The 18719-nt window shown below is 30.3% G+C and overlaps 1 protein-coding gene across 1 annotated transcript; it reads right to left on the reverse strand.

Moving 5' to 3' along the window:
- Positions 1-7822: 7822 nt before the first annotated feature.
- On the reverse strand, positions 7823-18586 carry ARF (ADP-ribosylation factor). The gene is given in 7 exon segments (NM_001376047.1): positions 7823-8084; positions 9200-9281; positions 9475-9593; positions 16674-16793; positions 17231-17301; positions 18119-18291; positions 18499-18586. Coding segments are annotated over 6 exon segments (546 nt in total). The 5' UTR covers positions 18267-18291; positions 18499-18586; the 3' UTR covers positions 7823-8078.
- Between the last annotated feature and the right edge of the window lie 133 nt (positions 18587-18719).

Here is an 18719-nt window from a genome sequence, read left to right on the forward strand (position 1 = left end):
CAACGTGAGGGGGTGTGGATTGACTAGAGATAAGGCTGTGGGGTTGAGTTAGACTTAAAGCCCACTTCTAACACATATATTTTCAAAATGAGAATTTAAATTATTCTTTAATACCTTTCATACAAAGTTAATGTTATGACAAATTAAATTGTATATCCATATATTCTTCTATACAGTACAGTCATGACAAATTATTACGTACAAAGTTAAATAATCAAAATATATTATCATAACAAACTTAATTTAAATTCAGAAAAACTATAAATTCACAAGTCAAACCAATTAAATTATCATTTTGTCAATTACATACATAATATAGATATATTATGCATGAACTCATACATCAAAGGAAAGTCAACAGAGAATATCTGCTGACACATTTTGAATAACTCCTCTTAAGCATGATGTTCAAGAAGACTACCATTTGTCTTATTTTAGTACCTCACCTATACAAACTTTAATATAGGGAGCTTGGACAAAACAAAAAATAGGAGCGTCAAATTATTATTTTTTATATAAAATTTTTTAATTAAATAAAAAAAATTATTCATTTCTTCTACTTAAATTATTTTTAAAGAGTGATTCACGTATGTACTTTTCAATTTCTAATTTCTCTAATTCATTGAGTTTACGTAATAGAGATATTCTAATTTTTATTCCAATTCAAGACTATCCAATTAATTCGTTATGTACAACATAATTCGTAATGCAATGCAAGATACATCCATAAAATTTACAAAATTATACTATCTGCAGTAGAAAATACAAAATCTTTAAATTTCACAATTTAGGGTTATATAATAATTTGGATAAAAAAATATAAGTAGGGTTCATGCCAATTTCATAAGAAAATTCCTAAAATCATAATTAAGATTCATACTAATTTGAAAAAAACTTAATTTAAAAGAAACATCGTAATAAAAAAAACATACCCTTAAGATATATAAATCATAATAGAATATATTGTGATAATATCTTCCTCAATCTCTCTATCATCTCATTTTCATTCCCGATTTATCTCTTTATTTTTCTGTTTACTCTTATTTACTCTCATACTTCCTTGATGACTTACCGAAAAATAATCTTATTATAATCAAAGACAAAACCATGATTCCTTTTATTAACCAATATTCATCCATTTTTTTATTATATTTTATATACAATAAAGGTATATAAATAAAGTTAAAATAAATTTTCCTAAACTTAATATAAATAGTATAATAATATATAAATATACCTTTAAAATATATAAAACATATATAAAAAAAATTTGGGGAAATCGAGCTCTCCTATATATACTTTTGCAATGGTTATATATACTTTTGCACTGATTTTGCAACAAAAATTTAGAACTTTTCAATTAATAAACACTGAAACTAACTTTTCTTGCCTACATATAACCATTATATATACTTTCTAAACATAATTATGTTTCCACATACTTAAATATCTAAGTTAGAGGAGCAATTTTCTTTACTAAGAAACCCACGTAAACTATCACTACTAGAATTCTTCCTATTACATGGAATTTTTTTACAAATTTGTTAAAGAAATTTGCAATAAAAAGTTTTTTCTGTCATTTTTTCTAAGAATCTTAATTGACAGATAATTTCTTTATGGGTAATTATTTTCTACAAAATTATAAAATTCACAAATATTTCTTACAAAATTTGTTGCGAAAAGTGTTTCATACAAAATATTTTGCAAAAAAATTGATAGCAATTTCTTGCAAAAAAAAAATCACAACAAAATTTATAGGTATTTTCTAAAAAAATTACGAAACAAAATTAGCAGAAAATATAAGTATTTTTAGTAATGTATAAACTAAATTCATGATAAAAAAATTCAATTAAAAATATGATTGATTATCTTGATTTATCCCTCTCACCTCTTCAATCATATAACTTTAAATAACTTTACTAATCATAACTAAAAAGACAATAAAATCTTAAAAACATTAAATAAAAAACATTTATAGTTTAATTATAAACTTTCAATTCTTTATTTATTTTAAAATTTATCTCTAAAGAAAACCCTAAATTGTGTATTATTCGTTTAAGAACATAAAGGTTCAAACTTGACATTTGAATTATAATTCTTCAATTAGAATTTTAATGTAGTAATATCACAATTTATTTATTTTTATCTATTATTGGATCATGTTCTAGGTGGGTAGCAGTGATGTAATACGTGTCAAATGGATAATCTTCACGTCAATTAGAAAAGGACATAATAGTACTTATAAAACTTCATAATTATAATCTTACAAATCCATTCAATATTGCAGTCATAAACGAATATTTGTATTTTATGTTTAAATTAGGTCTAAGTGCAATATTAATCCTCTATTTTGCTTAATTCCAATTCTAGTCCCTTTATTTTGAATAAAGACATTTTAGTTAATTAAATTATAATTGAATATTCAATTTTGTTTACATATATCTCTTTTAAATTTTAGTTAATTAAATTTTTTAAGTGGTCCCTTAAATGAATGCGAACATGATATTAGAGGAGAAAAAACAGCCAAAGTGATTAGAAGGTGCATTGGTTGAAGCATGTTCACCCCCAAAAAAATTAAAATAATTTTAAGAAAACCCTTTAATACTAGTACCTATGTATGTATAATGTATTGTTAATTGAATTAATTGTCTTTGGTAAACTCATTATATAAAGATGCATTGATATTATTTTTTCATATGTTAAAGTTTCAATTAGTTGTTTATTTTTTACTTTGTTGTATTTATAATTATGTTTTGATGAGAGAGCAAATAATTATATTAAGGTATATATGAAAAGAAATTTTAAAAAATGTATGTTATAAATATTGTATTCTTTTTCCATTATATATATATATATATATATATATATATATATATATATATATATATATATATATATATATATATACTTACATATGTACTTTAAATGAGATTAAGATCCTAAAAAAAGAAATGTGATCATTTAATACATAAAGTCTAATTGATTTTATATTGCACTATATTGCTAAATCTTAGATAAAAGTTCAAACAGTTAATTTGCACTAGTTAAATATCAGTTTAATAAAATATTTCATCCCATTTCTTATATATTATTTTATAATAGGAGTGATTAACATAAACTAAACTAAAAGCCACATTAGTTCAAAAATAGTGCATCTATTAAGTCTAATTTAGCTTTACAAAATTGATTTAATAAGGTTTATTTTAATTTATATATTGTAAATTAGCTTTATCTTTTGTTAATGTAGAATTTTCAACACATCATTTCATGCTAAGGATATAAAGTGTGCAAATTAAAATAAGCATAATAGCAATTGGTACAATAGGTCCAAATCTAGACTAATATAGGCTTTAAATCACTTTGATACCATATTAGATTTTGATATCATATTAAGGTAGTGATATTTATTTTTAACTGAACCACACTAAATTGGTTCTCTAGGATGAGGCTTGTTGCTTATATATTATAAATTAGTCTTATCTCTAGCGGACATTGACTTTTCAAGACAAACATATTAGAGAATAAATGTTGATGACTCCTAACTTGCCAATGAAATGATTGAAGATGGTAACAAAATTGTGAATATATAATCTATTTAATGCTTAGTTCTGGAATGAATGAAAGTCAATAGTTGTTTTTGAACATATTCACGAATAAAGTGACAATCAATTTCTATATATTTGGACCTCTCATGGTAAGAGGGGTTAGAAGTAAGGTACATGAAAAATTTGTAGTCGCAAAAGAGTATAGTTGTGTCAATTGAAATTTAAAAATATTTGAGTAACCATTGTAGTTAAACTACTTCACTTAACATTGAACATAAAACACAATATTTTGATTCCGTTGAAAACTTGAACAAAATACCTTTCTTGACAAACTTCCAAGAAATTAGAGAATCATTAAGTACAACATAACCACTTGTTATTTTTATTGTATCTAAACAAATGCCCTAATTTGAATCAATATATGCTAAAAGATAAAGTTTTTTAAACAGACCTTGACCAGGAATGGACTTCAAGTATTGTAACATGTGATAGAATGTGGCTAAATGCATGGTTAATTTGCATGTATCGACTAAGCTTGCAAACTATAAAAGTAATGTCTGACCTGGAAATGGTCAAGTACACAAGTCTCCCAATTAATCTTCTATACAAACAGGGGTCCTCAATAAGGTCATCATCATTGAGGATAAGTTTCAAATTGAAATTCACGTGTAATGTAGTTGGTTTACTACCTAAAAGATCATTATCATCAAGCAAAGATAAAATATACCTTCTCTAACTAAAAGAGACACCCTTACTAGATTTGGCAATTTTCATACCTGTATTATATTTAAAAGAACTAATAATCTTTAATGTCAATTGTAGCTTACTAACACTAGAAGAATTAGGGTTTGTTATGATGTTGTCTACATAGACCAAAAAAATGACCAATAAATAACCAAAACCATGAGTAAATAGAGAGTAATCATTATTGGACTGTGTTAAACCATGTTGCAGTCAGGTTGAAGAGAACTTGCAAAACCATTGTCTAGAAGTTTACCTCAGTGATATATAGATTTATTCAACTTGCAAACTAATCATTTTTTTTTCTTGTTATGTAACCTTAGAGAATATTCATGTATACTTCTTCAAATAACTCACAATTTAAGAATACATTGTTGATATATAATTGTTATAGGTTCTAACTTTTCCAGCAATAACGGCTAATAAGACTTTTATAGAAGTTTAGCCATTGGTGAGAAAGTGTCTGAAAAATCAATTCTAGTATGTTTTGTGCAACCTTTGTCTACCAACTGAGTTTTGTATATGTCAACTAAACCATCAAATTTAAAAGTCCATTTGTATCCTATGCAATGTTTGTCTTTCGGTATATGAACTAAAAGCCAATTGTCATTATCTTCCAAAGTTTTAATTTCTTGAGCCATGGCATATCTCCATTATGGGCAAGGAACTACTTGATGATATAACTAAGGCTCATAAGTGATGAAAATTTGATAGATGAAAGTTTTATACTTTTGAATGAGTTTGTTTAGAGAATAAAAACTCCAAATGAGATAAGGGTCTGAGTTGCTAGATCCTAAATAATCAAGACAAATAAGAGGGTTCTTAGATACTCTAGATGATCTCAAAAACAAAGAATTCAAAATCATCAATATTGGACATTGATGTTTCATATGCATCATGAGGCTCACTAAAGTGATGTATAACAAAAATATCTATGAAGACAATTTATTACTAATGGACAAAAAGAATTATCATATCATAAATGAAAGAGAAAATTTTTCTAGAAGTCATTTTCTTATTAGAAGAAAAAATGTTTTACAAAATACAATATCCCTTGAAATAAAAAGTTGTTTGGTCTTTAGGTTGTACAATTTGTATTCCTTCTAGCCTATAGGATAACCAACAAAAATGCAGGAAATGATATGAGGAGTAACTTTTGTTTCTAAAGGAAGACAAAGTTGTTGCATAAGTCAAACATCCAAAAACTTCTAATGAGTGATAATCAGGTTTGGATCTATATAGAATCCGGTAAGATGATTATTGTTGTACTACCGAATAGAAAACCATGTTAATTGAATTGGCAACTAGGATTGAAAAAATAAAATTAAAGTCAAATTCAATAGATGTTGATATTTTCTCTCAACTATTGAATTGTTTAGGTCTTTCCACATAAGAAAATTGATCTATGAAACAAAAAAGTTTTCATCTATGACATTAATAAAAAAAAAATGAGAAAGAGTCACTTTTAATATCATACTTAAAAAAAAGAAAGAAAGAAATGAAATTATTCATTAAATTAAAATGTATGGTTTGCTAAAAAAAATTAACTATATGTAATAACGAAACATATTAATAAGCTAAATAGAAAAAAAAATTATAATATTTATAATATCTAAAAATTAAATAAATAACTAATTATCTATAATATTTATAATATCTAAATATATTTTATTATAATAATGAATCCATAGAACATAAAAAATTCTAACAATATATAGACTTTCTTATCAATGTCATGTATATACAAAATCAATCAAATCTATTTTAACTTGAATTTATTTCCTTAATAACCTTTTTCTAACATTTTTATATGGAAATTTGTATGTTGTTTTCCTAAAACTTGTTGAAGTAGATTGAATCCCTTTCACTTCCCTTCTAGGTACAAGTCACTTGATCATTGTTTTAGAATAGTGTTAAAAACTAGGTTAGGAAATCCATTAGGCTAAAATTACACATGCAAAGTGATTTAAAATAAAAACCACAATTTCAAATCAAACATGTCATGTGCAAAGGCACTCTTAAATTTCTGCAACCCAATCTAATATGAAGAAAAGAATAAAGATGTTTGAATAGGGTAGGGTCTATCATTTCTTTATCTTAAATTTCTTTGTCAGAATTATTCTTTTGGAGAGAAAGAGACAAATCATATTCATCCACAACACAAGAGATTGCCTTAGCTGTATGGTACTGTTTTCTACTTTCTTCCACAAAATTATCATTCTAAAGAAAGTACCATCTCTATCTATTTATGCAAGCCTCAACAATTTGACATGACTAAATTTTTTGCTTTATTATGCAATATAATTATTTAAGTTATTGTTGAGGAAACAAAGTAGTGAAAAATATATTTTACTGAAGAAATTAAAAATATAAGTAAAATTAATTAATATATGGAACTTAACAAAAAAAAATACATGATGTTTTGATTTTTATTTTGTTGAGAAAATATATATTTTGTTTAATCTATTTTAGGTTTTTTATTTAATTTTTTTGTAATTTTTGTAATTTTTGTTTGAGGACAAATATTTATCGAAAATAAAAATAGTATAAACGTTGTACTAATTAAAAAAATATAGTGAAATAATAAATGATAATTTTAAGGGCAGTAATTTAAATGGTATTTCATATTAAAATAACCAGTATTTCGAATGGCATCTTAATTATTTTCACAATCATTCTTAATTGACATGTGTCCCCTTTTTAATGAATTCTGGCCTTTCAAAACAAAATCCATTTAAAATTGCATTACTTTGATAAAATAAATTTTATATTAAATTATTTCTATAAAATTGAATGGATATTCCATATTGAATTAATTAGCATTTTAAATGATTTTTTTTCGCAAATAAATTAACATTTCTTATTTAATTTCATTTTGATTGTTTCCATTTGAGATATAATTATTTCTAAACATTAAATCCTTAAATAAATTAATATCTCCTTTAGTATTTTAATTAATCACTCATTTGAAATCAATTATTCATTTAAATTTTAATCCATTAAAATGATATTAAATAATATCGAATTGTCAACATTTAAACCTCACAAAAAAATTATATTATTTATGGAAGAAACAAGGCTTGGGTATTTTATTATATTTCATTGAGCTAATCTAGAAACAAGTTAAAATGTCAATGCTTATTAATTAATCCAACTTGGCATTAACTGAACAGTTAAAAAAAATGTCAAAATAACATGCGAAATTTTTACTGTTTTTTATTGGATCACAAATGTAATTGCATATTAATTATAAATTATAATATCCAACTACTTTGAACGGAGAGAATTTGATATTTTAATACCAAAAGTGTGCGATTTTCTAATGCTGATTCAATAACATCACCAACAGCAATACCCATGAAAAAACCGAATTTGAATTTTCTGTTGATTTTTATTGTGCTACTCTTTTACTGTGTCTTTATAATACACCGATTATCACTAATTTTGATATTTTAGGATATATTAAAAAAATATTTAAAATACTAACACAATATATCTTTAATGTTCAGAGTACAAAAAAATATCAGTAGAGAATTTGAATTCGAAAAAACTCAATGAAAATATTCCAATCGATGATGAAACTAACAAAACACAAACAAAAGTTCCAATTATTATAGCTAAAAGTATTATCTAATTTAAACATTCATACAAAACCAAGTTAACACAAAATACAATACTTACAATAAGTGTTCAGCTATTACAACCTTAACCATATAAAACATAAGCATCTTTCTCCAAGAACCGCCAGACTAGCATGAAATCTCAAGACAAAACCAAGTTTTTTCAAATGTCTCACGCCTAAGAAATCACGAAATTTTGGTAAGTTATCAAATATAAAATATAAGATAACATACACAAGCTATTAACGATTTAACCAGAGCTTCTCCCATCTTGAAAGCAATCAAAGACAGTTTTGTAGCAAAACAGATTTTTCTATTTACACATTACTTGGATCAATATTGTTCGATTTAGTAGTTAATTTTACGTTTCGAAAAAATTTAAATCTAAAAACCAGTTTGCAGACAGTTTCAAACTATTTTCGGTACTTAAAATAAAGGATTAAATATGTTTTTATCCCTTAAGTTGTAGTGAATTTTATAATTAGTCCATCTTCGAAACTTTATACCAATTTAATCCTTCATCTTTAAAAATGCATGGATTTAATCATTTTTACCAAATTTTATTAAATTTATTTGACATTTTAAAGGCATTTTATGATAATATTTGAGTTAACATTGAAGTTAAAATGTGTCAAACAGTGTAAACAATTCAAATACTATCATGAAATACGTTATTATGAGATACACTTGAAACGTTAGATAAACTTAACAAAATTTGGTTAAAAGGACTAAATTCATATATTTTTACAGATGAAGAACTAAATTAGTCAAAAATTTTGAGAAGGGACTAATTTCAAATTACAATTAAAATTGAAGAACCAAAGATATAGTTGACCCTAAAATAAACAAAGAAAAACATACAAACTTGTAGCTGTTAGGTTTTCTACTCAGTTTTTTATTTCTCGTATTCTTCCTTAGACACTCATCTTATCCCTCTTCTATATATCTAAAATATTATTTTTAAAATCTGTTTTATAAAATAATCTTAAAAACTAAAAAAAAATCTTAAATAAAAATAGAAGTGTTTAAAATCTGATTTAAAAATTAATTGAACTCTGTTTTAATGTAACTTTTTTGTCTAGAGGTTTGTATTTGAACACAAAAAATTGGAAACTTAACCACCCGAAATATATATTCATTTTTTCCCTTTCAAATATTTACATACTTAAACATCAATAATGTTCCAAAAATAACCACATGGGAAGGCAATTATAAAAGACAACAAACCAAATCATGCACATGGTGTCATCCTAACAATAACATTTTAATTAGAGCTACAGCATCAAGACTTACCTTGCTGGCAATGTTGTTGGAAAGCCACTCCAGACCCTCATAGAGACCCTCTCCAGAAGTTGCACAAGTGCTCTGGATATACCTGAAATAAATCAAGCCATTTAATGAGAAGGGGTTGCTCACACATTCAAATCTCTTTGGTCAAATTAAATATTGCACTGAAGTTAGAGACTAATCAACCAGTGTTCGTGTTCCTCTCACATATATGCAAGAAAATTCAAATCATCAGTATTATCAATGGAATCTTTTAGATAAGGACCATATCTTCATCATACCAGTGGCGTTGACGGAGTGAATGAAGACCAAGCTTGTCGGTTATTTCTGCAGCATTCATTGCATTAGGAAGATCTTGCTTGTTGGCAAAAACAAGCAAAACAGCATCTCTAAGTTCATCCTGAAACGAAATCACCATCAAGATTCAAAAGTCACCTTAATAAATTTCCAGTATACTGTCACGTCATTTAATCCCAAAATCCATTGCTTACACTGTCTTCAATTTGGGTTGGGTCATAAACCCAAAATCTAATTCATATGGCCTTGCTCAACTTTTTATAAGCTCTACTTCACATCTATAGTTGATGTCGGATCTCAACACCCTCTCTCTCACCTATAGGATTGGACATCATCTAGAATGTAGCGATTGTAGGACAGATTTTTTATGAAAAATGATTTTTTGACTACTAAATTTTGACAACTTTCTCTTACAATCTTATGTGTTATTTTTTTAATTGATTTTCTATTTTTTCATTTTCTCGTTCTCAATATTCCAAAACCACATAAGAGATGACACTTCATATTGTAAGAGAAAGTAGTCAAAATATCATTATAATTTTTTATTTATATTATTGCACCGAGAAAGCTGCAGGGCTGGCTTCTTATATATTGCAATAGAAAAGCAACAGGGCAGGAATATTTTTGGACAACGGAAGGTTGTTGAACAATAACAACAAGAAATTTAAGGTCAATAAGTCAGTATTGCAACAGAGCAATCGAATTACATCCATCAAATCTACAGATCTTCTTTTGAGGTAAAAAAATCATAATTAAGAAAGTCCCAAATCAATGCATAAATTAATATAAAAAGTAAAACACCTTTCATTCCTTCTTTTTTTGTGTTTTCTCTTTTTGGCTTTTAAAAAAAGAAAAAACTTAAACACCTCTGAAGAAAACTAAAAAATATGGTTAGCTGCCACTACAAGAAATTGTCAGACTTCACAGAAAAATTGAGAAGAAATGTTAATTTGTAGATGATAAACACTCACGAGTCAAGACTAAAATACTTTTAATAAGAGGTAGTGTGGCTAGTCTTAGGGCTTTAGATAGAGATCGGAAAAACTGACAATGTTGGAAAAACAATCAATGAAAAGAAAAAAAAAAACAAAGCATATAAGAGTAGACCAAACCTCTGAAGCTCCCTAAATCCTTGTGAATGGGAAGCCACACTTTTGCGGGAGGGAATATATATCAAATCATCAAAGGGAAATTATTCCTATGTACAGCTCACAATGGGCAAAAATTATATCTTAGTCTAACCACAAAAAAGCAATATAGAAAAGTATGGACAAATTTCTAGATAACACACTTACTAATAAGACTCCTTCTTCCCCTGATATGGGCCTTTTTCTTTTATTTTTGGGTCTATTTAAAGTAAAATTTGTATAAATAGGTTCAATTTTTTTTTTTTTGTAAAAAAGGGTTAAGATTTTAGGGTGGGGGACTCCATCCGGCCGGTTTCTTTAATTATTTTCTCAAAAGCCATGTCGTCCTTACATAGGACATTTTGTGTTGGGAAAAAAAATGAAGTCGTCCTCTCTAACATAATGACTTAACTTTTTCATTTTTTTTTTTTACAATTTTTTTTCGTAATTAATGGATTTTGATTAATTTTTAGTTTAAACTTATTGGACGAATAAATAGTAAAAAAAAATAATGCAATAAAAATAAACATTAAATTAATATATTTTAACATTGATTAATAATTAAAATACCACAATTAAGTTAGTAGAAAATTATTTATGTCCTCCAGTTCTACATGGAGGTCGTCTTCTGGGTCTGGTTGGTGGTTGTTGTTGATGTGGTTCATCATCTTCATGTTGATGACTTTGAGAAAATTGGGGATGGTGAAGCGTTGTTTGGGGGGTTTGAGAAAACATTGGTGGAGGATAGAATGACATTGATGATAAAGATCCTGGATAACAGGCAGATAGTGGTGCCATGGCTAAAGTGCCAAACATCTATGATGAACCAGCACCATAACCTGACTGATGCAGTAAGAAACCGTACAAGGAAGGGACATGTTGGCATTGGGTGTTTGATGAGTTGCCAAACTGAGGATGTGAATGTCCAAACATTTGACCGTGACCCATAAACGAGTGTCCAAAAAATTGTTGGGGATGATGTATAAAATCTGGAGAAGACCCAACATGGCCAATGTAGGGTTGTGAAGCACGTTGGGAAGGTTCTTGTGACATATCATACTGTAAAATAAATAGCTAGGTCATTGTCATGAATAAGTACGCATGATAAAAAGATGCACAACATTGTAGTAAAACTGACTTCATCATCGGAAGATTCAGTATTTGGAGATATATAGCGGATAGTGTGGTTTATGTACCACTGCATGTAGGGTGTTTCATCACGCAAATGGTTGTTTCCGCTAAACGGTGTACCTTGAATGACCAAATTCTGTCGGTCATTCCAAATTGCAATCCACTGGTGATGATGTGCCACCCAATCTCTTTCATTTCTCCCCCTCAAGGCATCCTTGTGGACTTGATCCAGGTTAATCGGGTTATGCGGGATGTTTTTTCTTAATCCAAATTCACGCCGACCCTATCCGCATGATGGATTTCGACTATCGCAAAGCAAATTACAGGGAGTGTTGCTCTAGCCACTGCATAGATGTCAACCACAATCAACCGACGAACTTTGTTTTGAATGCAAGGCCTCCACAAGAACTGAAATAAATTTGTAAACATTAGTTTTAAATTTAGAAAAAAATATATTTCAATTAACTTAATTATTACCTGTCTTGTACGAATTTGATCAAATTTCAAGCGAAATTCATTAACTAAATTGGAACCAACATTTTTCCGATCCGCTTGGTTCATCCACTTAAAAAGTGTATGAATTTCAAGTAAGTATAATTACAAGGCAAGCACAGGCAAAAAAAATAGTTAAGTTAAAAATTAGCTTTTACCTTCTGCATATGGGGAAACCATCCTTATCGGCTACTTCCTCATCACTTAAAGGCTCAAGTTGTGGAGCTATAGAAGTAATCATCTCCCAAGCCCAACATTGTAACAAATCATCCATCCACCAATATTTTCTTGGCTTAGGTGAATGCCATGATCTAGGCCACAATATAAACAGGCCAAAACTGTAAACCCCCAACTATAATTGCTGACTACATTCAAGTCAGCTAGTTTAAGTAGATACATCACATGTACCTTAGCAGCAGACATGTCTGGCATTAAAATGCTTCCAATCAATGTTAGTATGTACGCTCTTGCATATTGAGCAATAACATTGTTGTTTGCATTATGTGGAAGTTGTTGGAAAGTACTATTTAACCAAGAAACTCTAATTGAGTTTCCTTTTATCACCGTCGGTGGTGGAATTACCCCTAGATGTTCATGGAAGGTCGAGAATATGTCTTCCACCGTGGTGGCATTGGTGACCACATCTCCATCTATCAGTAGGCCAAGAAGGACTGCCACATCCTCTAATGTCACAGTGGTCTCTCCATGTGAGAAGTGGAATGTGTGAGTTTCTTTCCTCCACCTTTCTAATAAGGAAGTGATTAGAAGGTGGTTGACATCCATGTCTCGAATATACAAGGTGTGTCCAAATCCAGCATGTTCAATTAAATATTTCAGACGCAGATCAATTAAATCTTTGTTTGGGTTGCTTCATTGTACACTGATTTTCTAGAAACACTTCTTCACCAACTTCGTTGCTACTATTTTCAAGGTTTGCATTTTTTTAAGTTTTATTTTGCACATCAGATTTTAGTCAATAATTATGATCTTTATAATTAATATTTTCGTCTTACTCTAATTTCCTTTCACCCATTTTTTTTAAGCATGGCTAACAACTTACGCCTTCCCCAGATATGTCACTACTTCGCCTTCAACATGAACATATTACAAAGGACTTATGGGAAGGCAACGAACGAGTTCTCAGACCCAGACGAGTTGGAGTCTGGATTCTAAATGACCAAGATTTAATTGATCCGCATGTGAAATATTTAATTGAACAAGCTAAATTTGGACACACCTTGTATATTTCAGACATGGATGTCAACCACCTTCTAATCACTTCCTTATTAGAAAGGTGGAGGACAAAAACTCACACATTCTAATTCCCACATGGAGAGACCACTGTGACATTAGACGATGTGGCAATCCTCCTTGGCCTACTGATAGATGAAGATGTGGTCACTGGTCCCACCACGGTGGAAGACATATTCTCGACCTTCCATGAACATTTGGGGGTAATTCCACCACCCACGGTGATAAGAGGAAATTCTATTAGAGTTTCTTGGTTAAATAGTACTTTCCAACAACTTCCACAGTATGCAAACAACAATGTTATTGCTCAATATCTGAGAGCGTACATACTAACATTGATTGGAAGCATTTTAATGCCAAACACGTCTGCTACTAAGGTACATGTGATGTATCTACTTAAGCTAGCTGACTTGAATGTAGTCAGCAATTATAGTTGGGGGTTTACAGTTTTGTCCTGTTTATATTGTGGCCTAGATCATGGCATTCACCTAAGCCAAGAAAATATTGGTGGATGCATGATTTTGTTATAATGTTGGACTTGGGAGAGGACTACAACTTGAGCCTTTAAGTGATGAGGAAGTGGCTTATGGGGATGGTTTCCTCATTGCAGAAGGTAAAATCTAACTTTTAACTTAACTATTTTTTTTTGCTTGTGCTTGCCTTGTAATTTAACTTACTTGAAATTCATACACTTTTTAGGTGGATGAACCAAGCGGATCGGAGAAATGTTGGTTCCAATTCAGTTAGTGAATTTCGCTTGAAATTTGATCAAATTCGTACAAGACAGGTAATAATTAAGTTAATTGAAATTTTTTTTTTTCTAAATTTGAAACTAATGTCTACAAATTTGTTTCAGTTCTTGTGGAGACCTTACATTCAAAACGAAGTTCGTCGGTTGATTGTGGTTGACATCCATGCAGTGGCTAAAGCAACAGTCCTTGTAATTTGTTTTACGACAATCGAAATCCATCATGCGGATAAGGTCATGCGTCAATTTGGATTAAGACAAAACATCCTGCCTAACCCGATTAACCTGGATTAAGTCCACAAGGATGCCTTGAGGGGAGAAATGAAAGAGATTAGGTGGCACATCATCACCAGTGGATTGCAATTTGGAATGACTAACAAAATCGGGTCATTCAAGCTACACCGTTTAGTGGAAACAACCATTTGCGTGATGAAACACCCTACATGCAATGGTACATAAACCACACTATCCACTATATATCTCCAAATACTGAATCTTCCGACGATGAGGTTAGTTTTGCTACAATGTTGTACATTTGGTTATTATGCGTACTTATTCATGGCAATGACCTTGCTATTTATTTTACCGTATGATATGTCACAAGAACCTTCCCAACCTGCTTCACAACCCTACACTAGCCATGTCGGGTCTTCTCCAGATTTTATACATCATCCCCAACAATTTTTTGGACACTCGTCTATGGGTCACAGCCAAATGTTTGGACATTCACACCCTCAGTTTGGCAACTCATCAAACACCCAATTCCAGCATGTCCCTTCCCCGTACGGTTTCTTCCCACATCAGTCAAGTTATGGTGCTGGTCCATCACATATGTTTGGCACTTCAGCCATGACCCCACCATCTGCCTATTATCCAGGATCTTCATCATCAATGTCATTTTATCCTCCGCCAATGCCTTCTCAAACCCCCCAAACAACGGTTCACCATCTCCAATTTTCTCAAAGTCATCAACATGAAGATGATGATCATGATGAACCACACCAACAACAACCACAAACACGACCAACTAGACCCAGAAGACGACCTCCATGTGGAACTGGAGGACACAGATAATTTTCTACTAACTTAATTGTGGTATTTTAATTATTAATCAATGTTAAAATATATTAATTTAATATTTTTTTATTCCATTAATTTTTTTTTACCATTTATTCTTCCAATAAGTTTAAACTAAAAATTAATCAAAATTCATTAATTACGGAAAAAAATTGAAAAAAAAATGAAATAGTGAAGTCGTCATATGTTAGAGGACGACTTCACTTTTCCCCAACACAAGACGTCCTCTGTAAGGACGACATTGGCTTTTGAAAAAAAAATTAAAGAAATCGGCTGAGTGGAGGATGATTTCACCTGCAACTAGTCCCTCACCCTGACGACTTAACCTTTTTTGCAAAAGAAAAATTGAACGAACCCATTTATAGAAATTTCACTTCAAATAGACCCCAAAATGCAAAAAAAAAAGCCCTATAACAAAGACTTAAACATCGTGAAACAAAATCAGTAAGAACACAAAACTACTAAAGTCATAAAAGGATAGATAACAAAGATGAGATGGAAAAGGGTGTAATAGGGGCATTTATGAGCAGTTATGCCCTGTGGCAATTATTTTATTTGTTTAATATAGGAGTAGCGTGTGATAAGGAAGCCATGTGCATTATAATTCTAAATTCAGAGCAGAGAACAGTATCTGTCATGATGCACGGATACGATACGTGTATCGAATTCGATACGTATCTGATACGTGTATCGAATACGACACATATCCGATACGTTAATACGTTTATTTTGAAAATAATAGGATACGATATGTGATAGATATGTGATATATAAATATTGAAAATTGTACAATAATTCTTAAAAACATAATAAATATATCATTGTTAGTAGCTAATGCTAGTAGACAATTTAGAAACCAATTATTTTGGTAGTCAAAACATTGGTGGATAATGTTAGTAACTAATTTAGAAACCAATTCATAATAAAAAAACTATTTTAATTATCAATGTAAAGATCAATTATAATTGTTTGGAACTATTTTAGCTGTCAATCATTTTTAGTTTTTGAATAGGTACCTAAATTGGTCACTGTATAGTGACTAAATATTTAATATTTGTTGTCACTAAAATTTGTCATTATTCAAAAAATTTCTCGTAGTGTACTACGACTTTATAAATTAGATAATTCATTAATAAGTATCAATAAAGTATCAATAAAGTATCATAAAGTATCGGACACGGATACGTGTCGGACACGGATACGTGACTCAAATGAAAGTATTGGTGCATGTAACTGAGGGACAACGCAGACAGTTATATTTCGATGTGATTTATTAAAATTTCTATCAATTTATCACAGGTGCTCTATCAGAAATCAGGATATATGTGAGTGAAAGTAGCATGCCTATACAATATACCTCATTCAGCATCCTGTGCAACTCATCCCTTGCCTCAACCACTCGATCTCTATCATTGCTATCAACCACAAAAATGAGACCCTGAGTGTTCTGGAAATAATGCCTCCATAGTGGACGAATCTGCATATAGCAACTAGAGTTATAGAAAAAATACATAAACCCTTATAATAGAAAAAAGTAAAAATTGAATAAGCAACATGAGACACTAACAGGTCCATCAGTGATTCCAAAAAAGAATAATTTAGCAGTAAATTCATCACATTAATCAATTTATATAGCAATATACAGGAGAGAGGCTTAAGAAAAGCTAATCCACTTCCCCAACCAAACCTTCGTAAGAAATATAATATCTAGTAGCAAATTCACAGAGTCCTCAACTCCATAGATCAATCAAACCAGGTGGAGATCATGCAAATAAAAGCCTTGAACAGAGCCAGGAAGTATAACATGAAAGACTCTTTAGGATTGAGAGTCATAGCCATGCATGACTATACTAGCTCTTGTTACAATTACAATAGGAACAAACAAGCAGAAAGAGACAGAAAGTGCAGTTTTACCTTGTCCTGACCACCAACATCCCACACAGTGAAGCTGATGTTCTTGTACTCCACAGTCTCAACATTAAATCCTACAAAGAAAAATGTGGCTCTAATTTAGCAATTTATACTTGTACAATCATAAGAGGAAATACTGCTCTAGCAAACCCAACTCATAATGTTTAAATTTCCACATTAATAATATCATTGCACAAGTGCCAGAAATATCATACTAAATAAATTAATAAGTGAAAATTAATTCAATAAATTAGGATCTCTAAGGACCCTCACACTGAGAAATGGACATCTCAAGAGTATCAAGTTTGCAAGACAGGACATTTGCAAGTGGTCCAATGACGGCCCAATAAGCCCACCAACAGTCATTAGGATAGTCTGTTACCACCTTAAACTTTGGGTTTAGAGCTACATCAATACTAGAATACAGACTTGGAAGGTGTGAGCTATCCATCACTTGTATGCTTTAAATTAATTTAGTCATATCACTAGTGATCCTATATTCTCCAGCAATTCCCATAACAAAAAATAATAACACAAATATCACCCCTGGCCATTCATCAGCTTCTGTAAGAGTTCAAATTTTCACATACTCAAAAATAACAAACAGTATGCCAAGTTGTATAATAAATTCTTGGTGCCTGATATGCACAATTCTAATTAATTTTCTTTAGTTTTCCACTGTGTTCTCCTTCAGGGACAACCATTTACCAAACAGTGAGTGCGGACATCTAGTTGCATGGATTCAAATCTTACTACTGCTACTGTTATTACTACTACTGATACTAATACTAGTAGTGGATTATAAATATAACACCAAGTACAACCAAAAAAAGTAAAAGAAGCATGTTACATGGAGCATCTATTAAAAAGGAAAACCGATAGTGAAATTACCGATAGTGGGGATAGTGGTGACGATTTCTCCAAGCTTGAGCTTGTACAAGATGGTTGTCTTACCAGCAGCATCGAGACCTACCATCAGAATCCTCATTTCCTTCTTCGCGAACAACCTACTGAACAGCTTCGTGAAAGACAACCCCATCGTCTCTGTCTCTCACTCCAGTTCGCTGTCCAAACCACACAACCAATCGCACAAATCCATCGCCAACAACACACAAATTTGAATCAGATACGGAAATAGCAGTTATCATACTCAATTGAAAGCTAATTAATAACAAACCAGACAATCGGAACAGAAAAGTTGTTTGTTGCATGAAAATAAATTGAGAGAGAAGTCGAAAAGAATTGAATCAGAGAAAGATAAATTTGTTTACCTCTTCTCGATTCCCAAGAGAAGAGTTGGAGCGAGATATTTTTGTTCTCGGAGAATGACAGAAAGAGAGAGGGAGTTGAGTCTTCTTCGCAGTGTTATTTCATGACAAGAGTCTTCAATACGGCGTCGCACGGAATCTTAGTCAAAACGCGGTCGTACAATTCACCATTCTTTTTACTTGCACTTGAAATTCGGGTAACAAAGGCTAAATGGATGGATCAA

This window comes from Vigna unguiculata, chromosome 4 (genome assembly GCF_037176805.1).
Source record: "Vigna unguiculata cultivar grain cowpea cultivar isolate G323 ecotype 2 chromosome 4, ASM3717680v1, whole genome shotgun sequence".
Classification (NCBI taxonomy): Eukaryota; Viridiplantae; Streptophyta; class Magnoliopsida; order Fabales; family Fabaceae; genus Vigna; species Vigna unguiculata.